This window comes from Lemur catta, chromosome 1 (assembly GCF_020740605.2).
Source record: "Lemur catta isolate mLemCat1 chromosome 1, mLemCat1.pri, whole genome shotgun sequence".
Taxonomy (NCBI): domain Eukaryota; kingdom Metazoa; phylum Chordata; class Mammalia; order Primates; family Lemuridae; genus Lemur; species Lemur catta.
This window is the reverse complement of record NC_059128.1, coordinates 11,862,662-11,885,768: the sequence shown is the minus strand read 5'-3', so window position 1 is coordinate 11,885,768 and position 23,107 is coordinate 11,862,662. Positions and strand designations below refer to the sequence as shown.

The window sequence follows — 23,107 nt, the reverse complement described above, 5'->3', positions numbered from 1 at the left end:
ATTAGAAAATATTTTTAATTGAAAGAAAATGAAAATACAACATACTAAAATTTTTGGGATGCAGACAAAGCAATGCTTATAAAGAAATATATAGCAGTAGGCCAGGTGCAGTGGCTCATGCCTGCAATCCTAGCACTTTGGGAGGCCAAGGCAAGAGGATCACTTGAAGCCAGAAGTTCAAGACCAGCCTGAGCAACATAGTGAGACCCTGTTTCTACAAAAAGTAGAAAAATTAGCCAGGTGCAGTGGCATGTGCCTGTAGTCTCAACTACTTGGGTAGCCAAGGTGGGAAGATCACTTATTAGGAAAATACAGATTAATACCACAATTAAATGTTACTACACATCTATTATAATAGAATGGCTAAAGTTAAATATATATATAAATATACACACACACACACACACACACACACAAACATAAACATATATACAATTATACACTCACATTTATATATACTAAGTGCTGGCACGGATGCAGATCACCTGGTGGTCAGAATGCAAAATGATACAGCCACTTTGGAAAACAGTTTGACAGGTTTTCTTACAAAGTTAAGCTTACCCTTACCATATATATAACTCAATAATCCTACTACTTGATATTAGCTAAATGCAACAAAAATTTATGTTCACACAAAAACCTGTATGAGATTGCTTATAGTAGCTTTATTCATAATTGCCCCAAACTGGAAAAACCAAAATGCCCTTCAACAAAATTAACTATGGTACATCCATATAAGAAATACTACCTGGTAAGAAAATGGAAGAAAGTACATCATAGCCAAATCTCCAATGAATTATGCTAAGTGAAAGAAGCCAGACTCAAAGGCTATATATTCTATAATTTCATTTATATGACCCTGGAATAGACAAAACAATATGCACAGAAAAGAGACCACTGGTGGCTGGGGCTCGGGAGATGGAGAGGGATTGACTATAGGTTGAGTAATTTTATTGGGTGGTAGAACTGTTCTATATCTTGATTGTAATGATTACACAGTTGCATAAATTTATGAAAACTCATAGGACTAGACACCAAAAAGGGTATGTTTTATTGAATGTAAATTATACCTTACATAAGTGTTGATCAGTTAAAACCAATTTGATGGTGAGTACATGTGGTGCTTGTATTTCCATTCTTGGGATACTTCACTTAGTAGAATGGGTTCCAGCTCTATCCAAGATAATACAAGAGGTGCTATGTCACCATTGTTTTTTGAGGCTGAGTAGTACTCCATGGTATACATATATCACATTTTCTTAATTCACTCATGTGTTCATAGGCCCTTGGATTGTTTCTACATCTTTGCAATTGTGAATTGTGCTGCTATAAACATTTGAGTGCAGATGTCTTTTTTATAGAATGTCTTTTTCCCTTTTGCTAGATGCCCAGTAAAGGGATTGCTGGATCAAATTGTAGTTCTACTTTTAGCTCTTTAAGGTATCTGCATATTGCTTTCCATAGAGGTTGTACTAGTTTGCAGTCCCACCAGCAGTGTATGAGTGTTCCCTCCTCTCTGCATCCACGCCAACATTTATTGTTTGGGGACTTATTGATAAATGGCATTCTCACTGGGGGTAAGTGATATCTCATTGTGGTTTTGATTTGCATTTCCATGATGATTAGAGATGTTGAACATTTTTTTCATATATTTGTTAGGCATTAGTCTATCTTCTTTTGAAAAGTTTCTGTTCATGTCCTTTGCCCACTTTTTGATAGGGTTGTTTGATTTTTTTTCTTGCTGATTTTCCTGAGTTCTATATAGATTCTAGCTATCAGCCCTTTATCGGATGTGTAACATGCAAATATTTTCTCCCATTCTGTAGGTTGTCTGTTTGCTCTTGTAATAGTTTCCTTGGCTGTGCAGAAGCTTTTTAATTTGATCAGGTCCCATTTATTTATTTTTGTTGTTGCTGTGATTGCCTTTGGAGTCTTCTTCATAAATTCTTTGCCTAGTCCAATGTCTATAAGAGTTTTCTAAAATAATTTTTTTCTTTTTCCTTAAGTGGAAGTAAAGTTGGCTTTTCTTTCTTGCACCTACCATATTAAAACAACAAAGCTTCCACCATTCTTAACCTATGGGAATGTATCATTTGTCTGAAGATCTACTAGCTCATTTTACTATTAATAGATCAATACTCACAGCTCTCGGAATTTGATTTTTCTCCTCTTTCCATCTGTGTATATACAGTAGCATATAAAGCTACACTGCCACATAACACTTAATAGTAGACTCCATAAGAAAATAATATGTTATATATACAGCCTTAAGATTAATGATTCTTTTTCAGTAAAATTAATTAGTGCCCAAACTTCTCAATACTATAATTTCCAAGTTCTAGAAAATGAGTTTACTTTAAATAAAGGATAATGTTAATGTTATATATGTCAGAACAATCTATAATAGGATTGTCAGATAAATTACAAGAAGCCTAATTAAATCTGAATTTGAATTACAAATAAATTTTGGTAAGCCTGTCACCAATACTACATGGAGCATTTACATAGGATAACAAATAATTTTTAATACAATAAGTGTTTTTTATTTGCTAAATTTATTAATTCAGACCTATGAGTAAAAGCATTAATTCAGATCACTCTTACCTGTGTTTTGTGTGATGTTTTCTCTAGGAATATCAATCAACCAGAAAACCCGGTCACTAAACTTGAATAAAGAAGACATCAGAAAACAATGTTTTACAATGTTAATAGCAACACTTATATTTTCATATTCTACTCTATCTTTTAAAGAAATTAAAAAAAAGCATATACCCTTTACCTAGCAACTTCACTGTTAGGAATTTTTCCTACAGTATACTCACATATGTATGAAATAAAATGTATTCATGGATATTTTTGAATCATTGTTTATAATAGCAGAAGATTGGAAATAATGAAAATGTTCATGAGTTATCCATAATAATATAGCCACATAATGGAATACCATATAACCAAGGTCAGGTAGCACAAAGTTGAAGCATTACTGGTCTAATGCATCAGAGACAAAGCTTGAGGTTGGCAGAGGATTTTGGAAGTTAAGAGGAAAATCCCAGGAGTAAGGAAACTGCAAGAATGATAAGTCCTAAGATTTAAATATAAACTCTGCCCAAATGCTTGGGCAATACAGGTGCAAAGGACATTCCTAGAAGACCAGTTTTTAAAAATCAGCTGTGGAAACTAAAAGAACAGAGATATCAGCTGCCAAAATCGCAGGTGAGACAGTTTGCAGTTTCTACCAAGGCAAGTTATCTGCTCTTTAGAATAACAATAAGAACAGCAATTTTTCAGAAGAACATAACAGAACACAGAGTTGCTACAGCTTATTATCTTCAATGTCAGTTTTTAACCAAAAACAAGATATGAAAAGACACAGGAAAGTGTAACATATTCAAGGAAAAAAAAGGTAGACAATAAACTGACTCAGAATGAGTCCAGATAGCAGACAAAGACTTCAAAGGAGTATTGCAAATACATACATAGATTTAAGGAAAATATTGTCATTCCATGGGAATGGATAGAGAATCTCAACACAGAAATGAAAAATATAATAATAAAAACAAATGGAAATGAAGCTGAAAAGTATAATAACTAAAGTGAAATATTTACTAAGCAAATTCAATGGCAGGTTAGAGATGGCAAAAGAATGAATAAGTGAATTTAGAGATACAGCAATTGAAATTATCTGATATGAAAAAGAAGGAAATGATTAAAAAAAATGAACAGTCTTAGAGACCTCTAGGACAATGTCATATGTTCCAAAATGTGCATAATTGGAGTCCCAGCAGGAAAAGAAATGGAGAAAAAGGAAGAAAAAATTTTTGGAGAAATAATGGCAGAAACTTTCCAAATCTGGTAAACTTATACTTCAAGAAGACTAGATAACCTTAATTGGGTAAATACAAAGAGAAAATCTTAAAGTCATCCAGAGAAAAATGACACATTACACACAGGAAATAATAATAAAATTAACAGCTAACTTCTCAATCAGAAACAAAATTCAGGAGACCACTGAAAACCTATTCGAACTTATAAAAAAGTACAGCAAGTTTTCAGGATATAAGATTAATATGAAAAAATCAATTGTATCTCTATCCATTTGCACTGCACAATCTGGAAATGAAATTAAGAAAGCAATTCCCTTTACAACAGCACCAAAAATAATAAAATATGAGGAACAAAATTAACAAAAGAAGTACAAAACCTATATTCTGAAAACATAAAACATTATTGAAAGAAATTAAAGATCTAAATAAATAGAAATAGATGTTCATACATTGGGACACATAACATTATTAAGATGGTGCACAAGAACAGAGACATAGACCAATGGAACAGAACTGAGAACCCACATATAAAACCATCCTCACATAGCCATCTGATCTTTGACAAAGCAGACAAAAACATACACTGGGGGAAAGAATCCTTATTCAATAAATGGTGCTGGGAAAATTGGATAGCTACATATAGAAGACTGAAACAGGATCCACACCTCTCACCTCTCACAATAATCAACTCATGATAGATAACAGACTTAAACCTAAAGCATGAAATTATAAGAATTCTAGAAGAAAATGTTGGAAAAACTCTTACAGACATCAGCCTAGGGAAAGAATTTATGAAGAAGACCCCAAAGGCAATCACAGCAACAATAAAAATAAATAATTGGAACCTGATCAAATTAAAAAGCTTCTTCACAGCCAAGGAAACTATCACAAGAGGAAACAGACAACCTACAGAATGGTAGAATATATTCACATGCCACAAACTCCATAAAGGGCTGATAACTACAATCTGTATAGAACTCAGGAAAATCAGCAAGAAAAAATCAAACAACCCAATTAAAAAGTGGGCAAAGGACATGAACAGAAACTTTTCAAAAGAAGACAGACTCACGGCCAACAAACATATGAAAAAATGCTCAACATCTCTAATCATCAGGGAAAAGCAGATCACAACCACAATGAGGTATCACTTAACTCCATTGAGAATGGCTTTTATCATAAAGTCCCAAAACAGCAAATGTTGGCATAGATGCAGAGAGATGGGAACACTCATACACTGCTGGTGGGACTGCAAACTAGTACAACCTCTATGGAAAGCAATATGGAGATACCTCAAAGAGCTAAAAGTAGAACTACAATTTGATCCAGCAATCCCATTACTGGGCATCTAGCAAAAGGGAAAAAAAGACATCTGCACTCGAATGTTTATAGCAGCACAATTGACAACTGCAAAGATGTGGAAACAACCAGGTGACCAGCAATACATGAACAGATTAATGAAATGTGGCATATGTATACCAATGAATACTACTCAGCCACAAAAAAACAATGATGACATAGCACCTCTTGTATTATCCTGGATAGAGCTGGAGCCCGTTCTACTAAGTGAAGTATTACAAGAATGGAAAAACAAGCACCACTTGTACTTACCACCAAACTGGTATTAACTGATCAACACTTACGTGCATATACAGTAGTAGCATACATCGAGTGTCAGGTAGGTTTGGGGGAAGGAGGGGATAAGTATATTCACCCCTCATGTGTGTGGTGTGCACCATCTGGGGGATGAACATGCTTGTAGCTCCAACTCAGGCAGGGCAAAGGCAATATATATAACCAAAACATTTGTGCCCCTGTAATATGCTGAAATAAATATATACATGTAATTAAGATGGTAGTATCACCCAGATTTATCTACAGATTCAACACAATCCCCCCAACAGAATTCCAGATGGCTACTTTGTAGAAATTGATAAGCTTATCCTAAAATCCATATGGAAACTCATGGGACCCACACTAACAAAAGCAATCTTGGGAAAAAAAGAACAAAGTTGCAGGACTTATGCTTCCTGATTTCACAACTTAATACATACCACTTGATCCAGCAATCCCATTACTGGGCATCTACCCAAAAGAACAAAAGACATTCTATAAAAAAGACATCTGCACTCGAATGTTTATAGCAGCAAAATTCATAAATGCAAAGATGTGGAAACAACCCAAGTGCCCATCAATACATGAGTGGATTAAGAAAATGTGGTCTATGTATACCATGGAGTACTACTCAGCCTCAAAAACAATGGTGATATAGCACCTCTTGTATTATCCTGGATAGAGCTGGAACCCATTGTACTAAGTGAAGTATCCCAAGACCAGAAAAACAAGCACCGCATATACTCACCATCAAATTCGTTTTAACTGATCAACACTTAAGTGCACACATAGTAATAACATTCATCGGGGGTTGGGCCGATGGGACAGGGGAGGGAAGGATAGGTATATACACACATAATGAGTGCGGTGCGCATCGTCTAAGGGGTGCACACACTTAAAGTTCTGACTCAGGTGGGGCAAGCGCAATATACGTAACCTAAACATTTGTACCCCCATAATATGCTGAAATAAAAAAAAAACCTAGTACAAAGCAACGATATCAAGTCAACATGATACTAGCAGAAGAACAGACATGTGGATCAATGCAATAGAATTGAGAATCCAGAAATAAACGCTCACCTCTATGGTCAACTTATTTTGAACAGAAGTGCCAAAATGGTTCAATAGGAAAAGGATAACAGTCTTTTCTATAAATGGTGCTAGGACATCTGAATATCCACATGCAAGAGAAGGAATATGTACTTCTACCTCACACCCTATACAAAAGTGAACTCAAAGTGGATCAAAGACTTAAATGTAAAAGCTAAAATTATAAGCCTCCTAGAAGAAAACACAGGGGTAAATTTTTATGACTTTGGATCAGGCAATGGTTTTCTACGTATGACACCAAAAGCACAAGCAACAGAATTAAAAATAGATACAATGGATTTCCATCAAAGAAATTTCATGCATCAAAGGACACTATCAAGAAAGTGAAAAGACAACCCACAGAATGGGAGAGAATATTTGCAAATCAGGTCTGATAAGGGACTTCTATCTAGACTATATAAAGAACTTTTACAACTCAATAATAAAAAGACAAATAACCCAATTAAAATTGGACAAAGAATCTGAATTGGTATTTCCCGAAAGATATTCATGTGGCCAGTAAGTACATGAAAAGATACTCAACATCATTAGTCATTAGGAAAATGCAAATCAAAACTATAATGAGATAGCACTTTATACTACTAATATCCATACTAGGATAGGACTATTAAAAAAAAAGATGAAAAAAGTGTTGGTGAGGATGTGGAGAAATTGAAAGCCTAACAAACTGCTCGTGGGAATGTAAAATAGCACAACCACCTTAGAAAACAGTCTGGTGGTTCTTCAAAAAGTTAAAGATGGAGTTACCATATGACTCTGCAATTCCATTCCTAGCTATGTATCTAAGAGACATGGAAACATATTTTCACACAAAAACCTTTACATAAATGTTCACAGCAACATTACTCAAAATAGGCAAAAAGTGGAACAACCCAAATGTCCAACTGATAAATGGATAAACAAAATGTATTATCTATAAAATGGGATATTACTCGGTCATAAAAAGGAATGCAGTACTGATATATGTCACAGTAGGGATGGACCTTGAACACATTATGCAACTGAAAGAAGCCAGTCACAAACACTACATATTATATTTCATTTACATAAAATGTTCAGAATAAGCAAATCTATAGAGATAGAAGATCAGTGGTCTCCTAGGGCTGGGCAGTAGAGAGGACAACGGGGAGTGACTGTTAATAGTTATGGGCTGACTTTTCAGAGTGATTAAAATGTTCTGGAATTAGATAATAGTGATGGCTGCACAACTCTATGAATATACTAAAATCATTTAATTTTATACTTTAAATAGGTGAATTGTATGGTACATGAATTATATCTTAATAAAGTTGTTTAAAAACATAAAGACACTTTTAAGGGGGAAAAAAGCCCAGAGAATTCATTGCTAGCAGATCTGCATTGTACAAAATGATAAAAGAAGTTCTTCAAGTTGAAGGAAAGTGACACCAGATGGCAACTTGTAGATGTAGAAAAGAATGAAGAACAGTATAAATAGTAAATGTATAGGTAAATGAGACAAAAAATATTTTTTCTTCTTTTAATTTCTTTAGAAATATATGACTGTATAAGGTAAAAAATATAACACTGTATTATTGGGTTTAAAACATACATAGTTGTAATATTACTGAACTACATATTTTTTAAGAAAACATCCTATAAGGAAGAAGAGTATGATTCTTGTTACTAACATATCACAGAATAAAATAAAATATAATTACCAATGATAAATTAAAGTGGAAGATGCCATTATATGTACTATTCATGATTCCCAAGCTGGGAGCAAGTCCTCCTGAGGTGAACACACTCAGCATTGCCTTTGAAGAAATCTCATTTTCAGTTTGGAAAAAACACTGGATTTTCTTTAGGAAAGAGAGAAAAAATGTAATAACAATTTGATAGAGAGACACATATTACATTAATTTAAAAGTTAGACTTTTAAATTAAGACACTACTCTGTGAAAAGTAGATGTTGCTAAAGACTGGTACCTTTAGTAATTCCCATCTGTAGCTAGAAAAAAAAAATCTAATTTTAAAAGTATACTTTCAGAACTCAGTAACCTATTATGCTAGTGTCATAAAGGTTTCATCCTTACAATAACCTTTTCTATCATAGAGATGGTAATAGTTATTATAATACATGTAGTAAACATAGAATCAAAGCCACATGATATCACATATAGAAATTTGAATTTTATTAAAATATTATTTTGTGTGTAAATAAAAAAGGAAGCAAAGCTCATCTTACTTCTTTTTTATTGACTATTTCCTAATTTTGAGAAGGTATGTGAAAATGTAGCAGTCACAAATGGTGGATTTTACTGAAAACTAACATGAAACACATACTAAAAGCTTTAGTTCCATTAACGATCACTAGTATTAACGATCACTTTGGGCAAATTCTCTATCTGAGTTTCAGTTTCCCTATCTAAAATATAAGGAAACACATTCATTCCAAAAATATCTACTGGGCCCTTACTATGAATTGCCAGTGTTATAGGTGATATGGATACAGAAGTGACTAAAACAGACAAAAATCTCTGCCCTTGTGGAATTTACATTTGAATGTGGATTGGCAGGGAGACAAACAGGATGGATGGATTGGTGGATGGTTAGTAGATGAACGAAGGAGAAAATAGAACAAGTAAAATAAATGCAGAATAAATTATAAGAATAAAGCAGGGAAGGCAGTTTGAGAGTACAGGAGTTTAGGAGGGGAGTACAATTTTTAACAGCGTTATCAAGTAAAAAGACAATGTACTTACCTCAAGGAAGATTAAATATGAAGATTAAGTGTCATAATGAACATAAAACACTTTGAAAAATGCTTGATATACATACTTTGTAAATGTTAGCTATTAATATTATTTCTAATGCTACTATTACTAGAACTATCACACCACAACTATCCAAAACATAGGTTATAATTCTCTTTTAAGAGGAAAAAAATGACGTTCAGAGAGGTGAGGTAACCTGCCCCAAGGTACAAAGACCATAAATGGCTGGACCAAGATCTGACACCAGCTCTATAAGTCTGTCTTTATTCAAAGCCCATTCTTTTTCCATAATATATAACCAGAAACAACCATAGCATTTTTGACTCAAAGGGCTTGCACTTCATAATAGTTGCAAGTACAAACCTTAAATATATATTTGGCATATCAAGAAAGAATTGGGATCTAAGTCAAAGCAGACTTAGGCATAAATGTATTTGTTCTCATGGGGAGTTTTTCTTTGTTTTTATTATATTTATCATAGATTTTTAGGTAATCTGTACATTTTTTATTAACTTATGGTTTTGTTATCATGGCTATGTTAATAGTATGCTTTATTTTATTTTCTTGTGTGTTTTTTGAAGAAATCTCCATTATTTTAACCAAAGGATCATATCATCCCTTATCCAAAAAGACAACTGCAATGTGGTACTTGTTATACAAGGAAAGATTCTTTCTCAAGGTCATGTGAGGTGACTTTCTTTTCTCTAATAGGCTACATCTGTCAAACTTCAAAAGGACAAATCAACCCCATAAAAAACGAAGATTGTTATAGACAATCTTTTTAAAAAGGAGGGATGAGGCATTTAAAAAAAAAAAAAAAAGAAAGAAAGCAAAGCACCCAAGGCACGGCTAAATGAAATATTTTACCTAATCCAAGTGGATGTGAAATAGCAAGGTAGAAAAGATTATTATTTATATAGAGTTTCACCTCCCCAATTAGTTTTACACATGGACTTCAAAGGAATGTGAAGGGTCATAATACATGCTAATAGTGGAACTTACCAAGTTTTCTGAGGAAAGATACAACTTGATTATTTCATTCACTTTGGGGAACCCTTTGCTAGAACAAGCAAAACGTTTCTCCGTAACATCTAAATAATAAAATATATACATATATATTTTTAGGTCACTGATAAGAAGAGTTTCCATTAAAAGCATCAAATTTTTAAAACTGACAAAATATTTTTAAAGAATAGAAATTATAATTGTATACTTTAAATCCACTTTACTCCAGATAAAATTTAAATCTTCCACCACTGTTTTTCTTTTTAAAGATGTGGTATCAGGACACTAAAAAGAAAGTCTTGGCTGAAGTACTGAGATACCACAGGCTAGACGAGGACGCAAAATTCTTAGAGTCAGACAAATACCAGTTCTTGACACTTCAACTCCTCACCATTGATGAGGGTATAGGAGGGTGGGAAATTGGAGATTGCAGAGATTATTTATGTTTTGAGAGAGAGCTACTGATATGAAGATGTTGGGAGGAATATCGCTTTTCCTTACCTTGAGTCTGAGGAAAGAGGCTATCAGGGGTACACTCAAAAATGTAACATGTATCCCTGCAGTTTGGGGCACAAACTCAGAGTCCTGCTTAGAAAATCTAAAAGACGAGATGATTTGGTGAAGAGAAAAGGAGATCGTTTGACAAAAAAGAGATGGCTATGTTGGGAGTCCTACACAACCAAAATTTGCTAGGGCAAAAGTTTCCCGTGGCCATATGTAGGCCACTTGTGAGAAGGAACTAGTTTGCGGTCATCTAGTATCCTGTCCTAATAGGTGTCTCGGAGTGGCAACTGGATCTCAACAGAAAGAATTTAAAGGCAAAGCTGGAGTTTTAGGAGCTGACAAAGGAATAAATGACCAGTGAGAATGGAGAAGTTTGCCTTTGTTAGAAGAACTGTAGATAAGAGATTCCTAAAAACATAATGAAGGGGAGGAGGCTGTGAAGAACTCACTCAAGTGACCAGAGATTGAGGTAGCTTTACACCTCTGCTGGAATCAGAAAGTGCAGGTGTCAGAGGGTCACATCAGAACCAGTTAGGTCGGAACTATACTACTGCCTCCACTTACCCCTCCCTGGCTACAGCCCTGGAGCAGTCAAGGTCAAACCTAGAGTTAGCAAGACAGTGAAAAGGAACCTAAACACTAGGTGGAGAAAAGGAAAAGCTGATCTTAACCTTTCTTCTTTAACTACAGGTTTCCCACCAACAGAAGCACAAACAGGATGAAGGAAGGACACTTCAAATATAAAACAAGAATTAAGTTTTAACTGTTACATGGGCTTGGGCATTTTACAACAATTACAATGCAAAGCTGTTTTAAAATCTGAAATGCTTGGAGAACCAACCACTTGAATCACCCACTTATAACCAAATAAGTCTTGAAGCCAGCCCAAATATACATCTAGGGACAGAGGAAGAACAATGTCAAGGATTGGATTTAAATTAGAGATAAAAATAAAATTACTTGCTGGTTTTAAAATGGAAGCATGAGGCAAGTTGTCTTCTGTTCCCCTGACGAAAAAACAAAAACAAAAATACAGCACCAAGATCTTCACCAGCAACAGTCAGAGCTCAAGTGTGTGGAAGACCCAGTTCCTGGGGCCACAGAGAAGTGGAGAAACTCTGAGCAGACAGTAGAAGATCCAGATTTCCATATCTGTGAAGCACACTTACCTATTCTGCCAGGCAACAACCATGTGGAAAACCTCCCCTCAACTCTTGAGATGATCAAGCAGTTTCCTCACCTTCTCGGGTTGCCTGGCAGGAGACCTGGCCTTGCTTTAACCCATGGATAGCATCATGACTGCCTGAAGGTAGGAATATCTCTGGGGACAGGCAGAGACAAAGAGAGGAGATGAGACTACCAGACCCAGACTGTAAACTCTACTCTGTATCTCAGCCAAAGGAGATGTTCCACATAAGAGTGACTATAGGAGGTATTTTCCCTATGAACCCCTAGAACCAGCCTTCCCACACTGCCAGGATTATCCCTTTGGGACCTCTCCCATTTGGGATAGGCAGTGCTCTGATCATTTGCTAGAGCCAAGGCAAACCTGCACTTCAGGTACCATCTAGAGCTGAAAAGGAGGCAGCAACCTAGCAGTGAAGATTTGCTATGTAAATATATTCAAGGAAGACACAAACAAGCTGGACAGAGAAAACTGAAATAAGTAACTAATCCTTCAAGGCAGAGACATAGATTTATACTCACAAGAAACAACAGCAAACAGGAAACCATGACATCTCCAAAAGGACAAAGCAAAAATTCAATGATTCACCCTGATGCAATGGCAATTTGTGAGCTCTTGGGCCAAGAATTTGAAATAGCAGTTTTAAGAAAATTCAGTGATCGCCAACATAACACAGAAAAGCAATTCAGAAATTTAACAAAGGAATTAAAATAATAAAAAAAATAGAAATTTTGAAACTAAGAAATATATTTGCTACAATGAAAAACTCAAGAGATTTTTAACAGCAGAATGAACAAAACACAAGAAAGAATTAGCTCAAAGACTGGCTATTTGAAAATATACAGCCAGAGAAGAAAACAGAAAAAAGAATGAAAAGAAATGAAGAACACCTACAAGATATAGAAAGTTACCTCAAAAGACTATATCTAGGAATAATTGATGTTCAAGAGGGAACTGAACAAGAGCAAGGAGTAGAAAGATTATTTAAAGAAATCATAACAGAAAACTTTCCAAAACTTGAGAAAGATATAGATACTCATGTATAGGAAGTTCTTAGATCACCAAACAGATTGAACCCAAATAAGCCTACCTCAAGGCATTTAATAATCAAACTCTCAAAGGTCAAGGACAAAGAGAAGATCCTAAAAGCAGTGAGAGATAAGAAGCAAAAAACCAAATAAAGGTGCTCCAATTCATCCGGCAACAGACTTCTCCACGGAAACTCTATAGGCCAAGACTGAGTGGAACAACATTTTCAAAGTGCACAAAGAATAGAACTGCAACCCAAGATTATTTGTCATGCAAATTTGAAGGAGAGCTAAAGACTTTCACAGACACATAAAGCTGAGAGAATTCATCACCACTAGACCATCTTTCAAGAAATATTATCCTACAGGAAACTCTTCCATCTGAAAGAAAAAAATACTAATGTGCAAAAGAAAAATTTTCAAGGTATAAAATCTACTGGTAAAATTAAGTACATGGACAAATCCATAATACTGTACTACTATATTTGTGATGAGCAATCCACCCATAACTTTAGCATGAAGCCTAAAAGATAAATCTTTGAGAAAGAATAATAGCTACAGCAACCTATTAAGAGAAAGGTATTAATAATTTAAAAATATGTAAATTGAGACAACTAAGAGTCAAAATGGGGGGAGATGGAGTTAAAGTGTAGAATTTTTTGTGTTTTTTGTTTTTGTTTATTTCTATTCCTTTATTTATATTGTAGGATAAGTTGTCATCTCTTACTATAACTTGCTATATCTATAAAATGCTTTTGTAAGCCTTATGGTAATAAAAAACCTATAATAGATTTTCTAAAAATAAAAAGCAACAAATTAAAACATATTACCAGATATATTCACTTAACTGCAAACGGAGACAGGAAGAAAGTAAGAGAGGAGTCTCAATCAGAAAACAAGCAATATAATGGCAGTAGTAAGTCCATACTTATCAATAATAACAATGAATGTAAATGGTCTCAATTCTCCAGCTAAAAGGCATAGAGTGGATGAATAGATAAAGAAACAAGATCTAAATATAAGCTGCCTTCAAGAAGCCCACTTCAAGTATAAAGACACACATAGACTGAAAGTGAAGGGATGGAAGAAGATATTATTAATATATGCAACTGGAAACCAAAAGAGAACAGGAGTAGCTATACTCTTATCAGATAAAATAGACTACAAACCAAATACTATTTAAAAAAAGACAAGGTCACTATATAATGATAAATGAGTAAATTCAGCAAGAGGATATAACATTATCTATGTACTCCAAACTGGAGCTCCCAAATATATAAAGCAAACCTAAAGGGAGAGATAAACTATAATACAATCAGAGCAGTAGACTTTATCACCCCATACTCAGTTATGGATAGATCATCCAGACAGAAAATTAACAAAGAGACAGAACAGTTAAACCAATTATTAGATCTAATAAGCCTAACTGACAACTACAGAGCATTTCACCCAACTGCTACAGAATACACATACTTTTCATCAGCACATGGAACATTTTGCAGGATAGTCCATATCTCAGGCCACAGAACAAGTCAGTATAAATTTTAAAAAACAGAAATCTTATCAAGTATCTTCTCTGACCACAATGGAGTAAAACTAGAAATCAATAACAACAGGAACCTCACAAAATACACAAACACATGGAAATTAAACAACATGATCTAGAATGAACAATGGGTCAATGAAGAAAATAAGAAGGAAATTTTAAAAATTCTTTAAACAAATGAAAATAAAAATACAACACACGAAAATCTATGGGATACATAAAAAGCAGTACTAAGAGGGAAGTCTATAGCAATAAATGCCTATACCAAAAAAGTAGAAAGACTCCAAATTAACAACCTAATGATACACCTCAAAGAACGAGAAAAGCAAGAGCAAACCAAACTCAAAATTGGTGGAAGGAAAGAAATAATAAAGATCAGAGCAGAAATAAGTAAAATTGAGATAAAAATAGAGAAGATCCATGAAACAAAAAGTTGTTTTTTAAAAAAGATAAACAAGATCAACAAACCTTTAGCTATACTAAGAAAAAAACGAGAGAAGTCCAAACAAAATCTGAAATGGAAAAGGAGGCATAACAATTGACACCACAGAAATACAAAGAATTATTAGAGACTATTATGAACTATATGTCAAAAATTGGAAAACCTAGAAGAAATGGATAAATTCTTCGACATATACAACCTACCAATATTGAACCATGAAGAAATAGAAAACTTCAACAAATCAAAAATGAATAATGTTATTGAGGCTGTAATAAAAAGTCCCCAATAAAAGAAAAGCCCAGAACCTGCAGCTTTCACTGCTGAATTCTACCAAACATTTCAAGAAGAACTAATACCAATCCTACTTGAACACTTAAAAAAAAAAATTAAAGAGGAGGGAATACTTCCAAAGTTGTTCTACAAGGCCAGCATTACCCTGATACCAAAACCAAACAAGTACACAACAAAAAAAGAAAATTATAGGTCAATATCCCCAATGAATATAGATGCAAATATCCTCAACAAAATACTAGCAAACCGAATCCAACAATATATTAAAAAGATAATTCACTATGATCAAGTGGGATTCATTCCAATGATGCAACGATGGTTCAACATATACAAATCAATAAATGTAATACACCACATTAAGAGAATCAAGAACAAAAACCGTAAGATTATTTCAATAAATGTGAAAAAATCATTTGATAAAATTCAACATCCCTTTATGATAAAACCTTCATCAAAATGGGTATAGAAAGAACATACTTCAAAATAATAAAGGCCATCTATGACAAACCCATGGCTAACATTTACTAAATGGGGAAAAATTGAAGGCCTTTTCTTTAAAGATTAGAAGAAGACAAGGTTGCCCATTTTCACTGCTATTATTCACCATAATACTGGAAGTCTTGGCCACAGCAATTAGGCAAGAGAAGGAAATAAAGGGCATCCAGATTGGAAAGGAAGAAGTCAAATTAGCCTTGTTTGCTGATGACATGATCTTATAACTATAAAAACCTGAAGACTCCACCAAAAAACTGTTAAAACTGATAAACAAATTCAGTAAAGTTGCAGTATACAAAATCAGTAGCATTTATATATGTCAACAGCAAATAATCTGAAAAAGAAATTGAGAGAGCAATCTCATTTACAATAGCTACAAAAATATATTAAATACCTAGGACTCAATCTAACCCAAGAAGTGAAAGATCTATACAAGGAAAACTATACAACTCAGATGAAAGAAATAGAAGAGGACATAAAAAATGGAAAGATATTCCATGTTCATGGATTGTAAGATTAATATTGTTAAAATGACAATACTACCCAAAGAAATTTATAGATTCAATGCAGTCCCTATCAAAACTCCAATGACATTCTTCACAGAAACAGAAAATAAATCCTAAGATTTATATGTAACCACAAAAGACCCCAAATATCCAAAGCAATCCTGAGCAAAAAGAACAAAGCTGGAAGCATCACACTACATGCGTTCAAAATTTATTACAAAGTTATAGTAACCAAAATAGCATGGTGTTGGCATAAAAACAGACACATGGATCAATGGAATGGAGTAGAGAACCCAAATATAAAGCCACACGTTTACAACCAACTCATCTTTGATGAAGGTGCCAAGAACTTACAATGGGAAAAGGACAGTCTTTTCAATAAATTGTGCTAGGAAAATTGGATAATTATATGCAGAAGAATGAAACTGGACCTCTATCTTTCACCATACACAAAATCAAATCAAAATGGATTAATGACTTGAATCTAAGATCTGAAATTATGAAACTACTAGAAGAAAACATTAGGGAAATGCTCCAGGACATTAGTCTGGGAAAAGATTTCTGGTGTAAGACCTCAAAAGCACAGGCAACCAAAGCAAAAAATAGACAAGTGGGATCACATAATGCTAAAAAGCTTCTGCATAGGAAGCGAAATAATCAACAAAGTAAAGAGACAACTCACAGATTTGGAGAAAATATTTACAAACTATCCATCTGACAAGGGATTAATAACCAGAATATATAAGGAGCTCAAACTACTCAATAGCAAAAATAATAATTATAAACTAATTTTAAAATGAGCAAAAGATCTGAACAGCATTTCTCAAAAGTCATATGAATGCCCAAAAGGTGTATAAACAATGTGCAACATCATTAATCACCAGAGAAATGCAAATCTAAACCACAACACAATTGCATTGTGGTTTTGATCTCACACCCCTTAAAAAGGTTTGTATCAGAAAGATGGGCAACGCCTGTGTCATTTATCTCACTTCATCTCATCACTTCATCTCATCACATAGGCATTGTATCATCCCACATCATCACAAGAAGGGTGAGTACAGTATAATAAGATATTTTGAGACACAGAGAGAGACCACATTCATATAACTTTTATTATAGTATGTTGTTATACTTGTTCTATTTTATTATTAGTTATTATTGTTAATCTCTTACTGTGTCTAATTTATAAACTTCATCATAGGTATTTATGTAATGGAAAATAACAGTATATATAGGGTTTGGTAATATCTATGGTTTCAGTTATCCACAGGGGGTCTTGGAATGTATCTCCTGCTGGTGAGGGGGGACTAGCCATGAAATTGAAGCCAGAAGCAGCAAGAGTGCCTTCTATCTCTCTCTCCACTAATCTATTTTACATAATATTGCTGTAGGAGATCAGAACATGCCACCCCCAAATGTGCCACTTTGGCACAATGATTACTTTGAGCTGAAGGCAACTGAGAAATAGCAGATGCAAAAAGGGCTTTCTGCCGTTCTCCCTTCTACCTAAAGCAGGCCATAAATTTCCCATGATAAAGGTGCCCTCTCTGTATCTTTCTTATCACCATAAAAGTCCTATTGACTAATTCAATCTCTGTATTACTTTCAGAAAATTCTCTCCAATCTCAATCCACTAACGTTGTAATTTGGTTTATAATTCACACTACCCACAACTATTCACGGAGGAAAGAATTTTAAAATGTCTGTTCAAGTACTTAAAGTTTTGAAAATATAAAATTAAACTTTAAGTATTCTATGACTTCTAAGTGATGAAATACTATAAAAAGAGAAAAGCCTTTATGTATACAACTTAATAACAATAGATTCAAAGTGATATTATTAGAAGCTCTAGACCAGAGTATAATAGATAATACTGGGAAACAACTGGAAGGTAATGTAAATAAAAAATACTAATAGAAAAACATTTTAGCTCTAAATGAAGAAAGGATAGAAATTCGAACTCCTGAGAGGAAACAGGGACTAAGTCTGAAACTTACCTTTATTATATACTACTCCTGATGAAAATTCAAATATCTTCAAAAGTAAAATTATAACATATATAAGTGATGATTCCATCTGTTAAAAAAATAAGAATTACTTCCATTCAATTATTCTGAACATATTTTTGAGTCTATTTGCTATAAACATCTACAAAGTAGTAAAGAAATCTCTCCAACTTAAAAATATTTTGCATTATGTGACAAAAGCAGACAACGTAACAGTTAAGTAAGCTATAAATTTATTCCCTAATTGGTATTAAAGATACATTTTTAAGTAAAATGATTGCAACCTGGGAAAGAGATGTGGCTTAGTTTTTTCTTCAACGTAATAACTGTTAGAGAGGTGAGACCAATGATATAGCTACATAAAAGAGAACCCAAATGAATAAAGACTTCAAGGATGACGCAGCTGTAACTTAACCTAGTATTTTTAGTGCATTTCTTTTGGGGGAGAAAATCCACATGATCCTGAGCATCCCTGCACATTCTTGCTGACTATGCCAAGGATACAAGTCTCCGGCCACTCCTTATCCAGGCCTTTTCTCAGAGTTGTGTTTGTAGCCACCAGCCTTGAGGGATGAAGTAAGGTACGCTGGACAATAGCAGGCTTGTTCCCATGGTGAATCTCCTAATCTCAGTGTTCCTCTCCTGTAATGTGCCCCACTATGTGTATAAGCATCTGTTATGGGCTGAATTTTGTACCCCCCGAATTCATATGCTGAAGTACTAATCCCCAGTACCTCAGAATGTGATTATATTTGAAGATAGGGTCTTTAAAGAGGTGATGAAGTTAAAATGATGTCATTAGGGTAGGCCCTCACCCAATAAGACTGGTGTCCTTATAAGAAGGAGAAATTTGGCCATAAACACATTCAGAGGCAAGACAAAGTGAAGACACAGGGAGAAGATGGCCATCTATAAGCCAAGGAGAAAGGCATGGAACTGATTCTTCCCTCATTGCCCTCTGAAGGAACCAACCCTACCAATACCTTGATCTGAGACTTCTAGCCTCCAGAACTGTGAGAAACTAAATTTCTGTTGTTTAAGCCCACCTAATGTATAGTACTTTGTTATGGAAGCAAAATAATACAGCATCCATGATGGATTTTGCTTCTGTGGAACTTGAGGGCCAGGGGGAACTGAAGTGAGCATCATGCTGACACTCTGGCTGATGCTTTTGCTGTGAGTAACAAGGTCCTTTGTCTCCAACCTAGGAGTCTTCTGCCTTTTGCTAGCTTTCAAGAAAACAGGAACAGACTAACTTGCCAACTGTAAGCACAGTAAAATCTCAGATCTTTGTATAGTTCCTAAAAACTACTGAGTAAATTAAATTTAACTGATGTTTTTCCCCCCCTCAAAATTGGTTTATTAAATACATATAATTGACAACAAAAACCTCAAATATTTGTTGGATTTTTGAATTCATCATTCTTATCACATTACCAAGGGAGAATTGGTTTTTAAAAATTTTTATTCATATTTTAGTCATCTGAGGAAACGACTTATTTTCACAAGGGAAGAGGAAACAGTACATTAAAACTATATCAGTATGGTGCTATGCTCAATTATATTTTTGGTGCAAGAATGACTTTAACATTAACTGGAGATGTTATCACAGTTAAACTTTGAAAATAGTGCCCTTGCCAGAAAAACCTTGTATTACTTTCTTAAACATTCAGATTAAATGACATAAGACCATTATTGGAACCTATCAGTTTTTCTCATCCCTTTGACTGAAATATGTTAAGCTCCAGGTCTCTGGTTTAGATGATTTATTATTGAGTTATGCTCAAAGTTGCTCCAATTCGGTTCTTTCAAATAAATATAAGATCTCTAATTTCATTTAATTGGACTTGGTTTTATCTATCTTTGACCAAAGAAAGTAAGAAAAACTTACTTTGAAAGACTTTAAAATACTTTCATTAAGGAAAAGAAACCTAAGAGTGTTAATTCAAGGGAAAGAGAGCCAAGGAGTGATCTTTGTACTCTCTATGGCTTTTCTACTAGTTACATGTCTTCTTATGCTAGTAGTTCAGCCTATATTTATTTTTTTAATTTAGAGATGGAATATACTTTAAGGTTGTTATATGAGACATTAAGTAACATGTTCAAAGTCTATTACTATTAATAGCTAATGACAGAATAGGGTTTAGAACCAAGATCTCCTGATTCAATAGATCTAGTTGGCATACTAGATTATTGAGTGCCTGAGGAAAATACATAAACACTAAAAGATCATGACAACATCATACAATGAGGTTTAAAAAAAGGCAATCTGTCAAAGAGAGCTTCATAACTGAGTCTTGAAGGAAGAGTGGGACTTAAAAAAAAATAGAGAAGACCTTATTGACAGGTAAGCAAAGATGCCACAAAATTAAAATTTAAAAACTAATAGACATTATGTATATATTAGATTTGACCTATCACCAAAACTGCTAAATTTGTCCATCATTATTCTCCACATATACTCCACAATTAGAAGTCTCATTCTTCTAATTTTTCCTTCAACATTATAGCTTTTTTAAATTTGATACTATCTTCTTTCAAAAATCACCTCATGGTTAGTGAAAAGGCACAGATGTTAGCCTAAGATAAGCCCTAGCCATTGAAATGTTTGATCTTCAGCAATTTACTTAACTTCTTTGAGAACATTTTTTATTTGATCAAATGAGGATAACAGCCACTGACAGTCATTGTGAGAATTAAATGAAAAATACATAAAACATCTAACAGTTACTTTGCACAGAATAAGCACTTGATAAACATTACCTCTGAATCCGTATCTTCATGCATGGCAGCGACTTCTTTATCCTCATCACACTCCCCTACTAACCCACACTCCCCTACTAACCCGCTCAGCACCTAAACCACCCCAGCCCCGTTATCATTCTCATTTAATTATTACGGGTTGTACATAATTGTCAGATACAAGACACATATCTGGGCATTTTCTCTTCTCTGGCATCAAATAAACACTGAAAATTGCTCCAAAGAAGTAATCTACCTCATCCCCTAGCTGGTTCATTTATAGTTACTCCATGATCATGGAATAGCAATTACATTGTAAACTGATACTCTGGCAGAGCCCTTATTTTATTATTTCTTACTGTAATTACCTCTTAATGGGATGCCTCACTAGTTGTGCTTTTATTTTTTACATTTTCCCCAAGTTTTCTTTCATGTAGACTGAGAAAGAAGAACCAAAATCAGGAGCTGAGTTTTCACAGTTGACTGGTTTGGCAGTCGACTTACCTCTGGTAACAGCCAATCAGCTGCTACCAAGAACAAAAGTATGCTTAGAAAATCTAAAGGGCAGGCAGTTGGAATTTCCAACTAACTGCCTCCTTCAGAGCACCAAAGGTCATTTTCTTTAAAAATCTGTGAGAGGTGGAGTCTGTCTAAACCTAACATCTCTAATATAGCATTCATCTAGGAAGGTTCAGAGACCTACATGTAATTATCTACAAAATACTTCAATCATCATGTGACTACTGAGTACCTGAGGAACAACACAAATGCTAAAAGATTATGCCAACTACATACAATGAGGTTTAAAACAGGCAATCAAAACATGAGTGGATTAATAAAATGTGGTATATGTACACCATGGAGTACTACATTGGAAAAAGTAGAGAGAATGATACAATTACTCACTTTGTATTCATCATCTAACTTGTCTTATTTCATCTATACTCCCACTACTCATCTTCCTCCTCCAGGATTATTTTGAAAACATCCTAGACATCTTATATATTTTAATATATATTTCTAAGAGAAAATTATTTCTTTTTAAATTAAAGAAAACCACAATACCATTTTGCAGTTAACAATAATAATGATTCCTGGATATCTACCCAGTGACTGTTTATATTTCCCCAGTTATCTCATTCCCAAAATTTTTTATAATTGTATGAGTCAGGATCCAATAAGGTCCAAACTTTGTCATTGGTTGATGTATCTCTGAAGTTTTAAAATCTGTAAGTAACTTTCCTTTCACCCACACCCCCTCATCATTTTCTCTCATGTGTTTTCCTTGCAACTTATTAGCTGAAGAAATATTAATAGTTTTAATGTGTTTCCCACAGTTTGGATTTTGCTGATTGCATCATTGTGGTATCTTTTTTATCACTTTTTTTTTCCTGTAAATCGTTAAGTAGATTTAGAGACTTGATCAGATTCAGGTTTAATTTTTTTGTCAAGAACACTTCATAGGTGGTGTTGGGTACTTCGCATCAGGAGGCACATAATGTCTGGTTTGCTCTCTTTTCATGATGTAGCAGCCATTACTTATTGCCTAGATCTGTTAAATGTTAAATCCATTAGAGGTTGTGATATGGTGGTATATTCATCACTTATTAGCTGGAATACTTTTATAAAGGTAACTTTTCCTTCATCAACTAGTTATCAGGAGGTACAATTCCTAAGGGTGAAAAAAAAGCTTCATTCTTTTCCTTCACTTACCAGTTTTGAAAATAATGAATCAATTCCCTAGTATCCTCATAGAGGTAACCAATAAGGCATGTTTTTTGGTATTATAAACTCATAGGTCTCAACTTAAATACATTTAATGTGCTTCTATCATTACAGTTATTATCCTTATTGATGTTCAAAGTATCTAATTTTTGACACTCGTCTTTTCAAAGTTGGCTTGACTATTAATGATAGGGTTTTTGTTGTTGTTTTTATTGCTTTTGTTTTAATCTCCTTGAATATTTTGATTTCTCCAAGTCATTTTTTTCCTTTTATTTTTTTCTGGTCTCAATATTTCAACTTTGAGACTTTTTCAGTATTTCTCATGATCCTTAGTTGTCTACTCAGATT

At 34.1% G+C, this 23,107-nt stretch overlaps 1 protein-coding gene across 1 annotated transcript in view; it reads right to left on the bottom strand.

The window, feature by feature from the left end:
- Window positions 1-18,362, bottom strand: part of CATSPERB (cation channel sperm associated auxiliary subunit beta) — a 95,046-nt gene extending 76,684 nt beyond the window's left edge. Inside the window, exons 1-4 of the mRNA XM_045561962.1 lie at window positions 18,284-18,362; window positions 10,283-10,371; window positions 8,225-8,365; window positions 2,605-2,665 (exon numbers count right to left, since the gene is read on the bottom strand). Coding sequence (XP_045417918.1) covers window positions 2,605-2,665; window positions 8,225-8,365; window positions 10,283-10,371; window positions 18,284-18,362 — 370 coding nt within the window. The remainder of the gene's footprint in view (window positions 1-2,604; window positions 2,666-8,224; window positions 8,366-10,282; window positions 10,372-18,283) is intronic.
- Window positions 18,363-23,107: the final 4,745 nt, after the last annotated feature.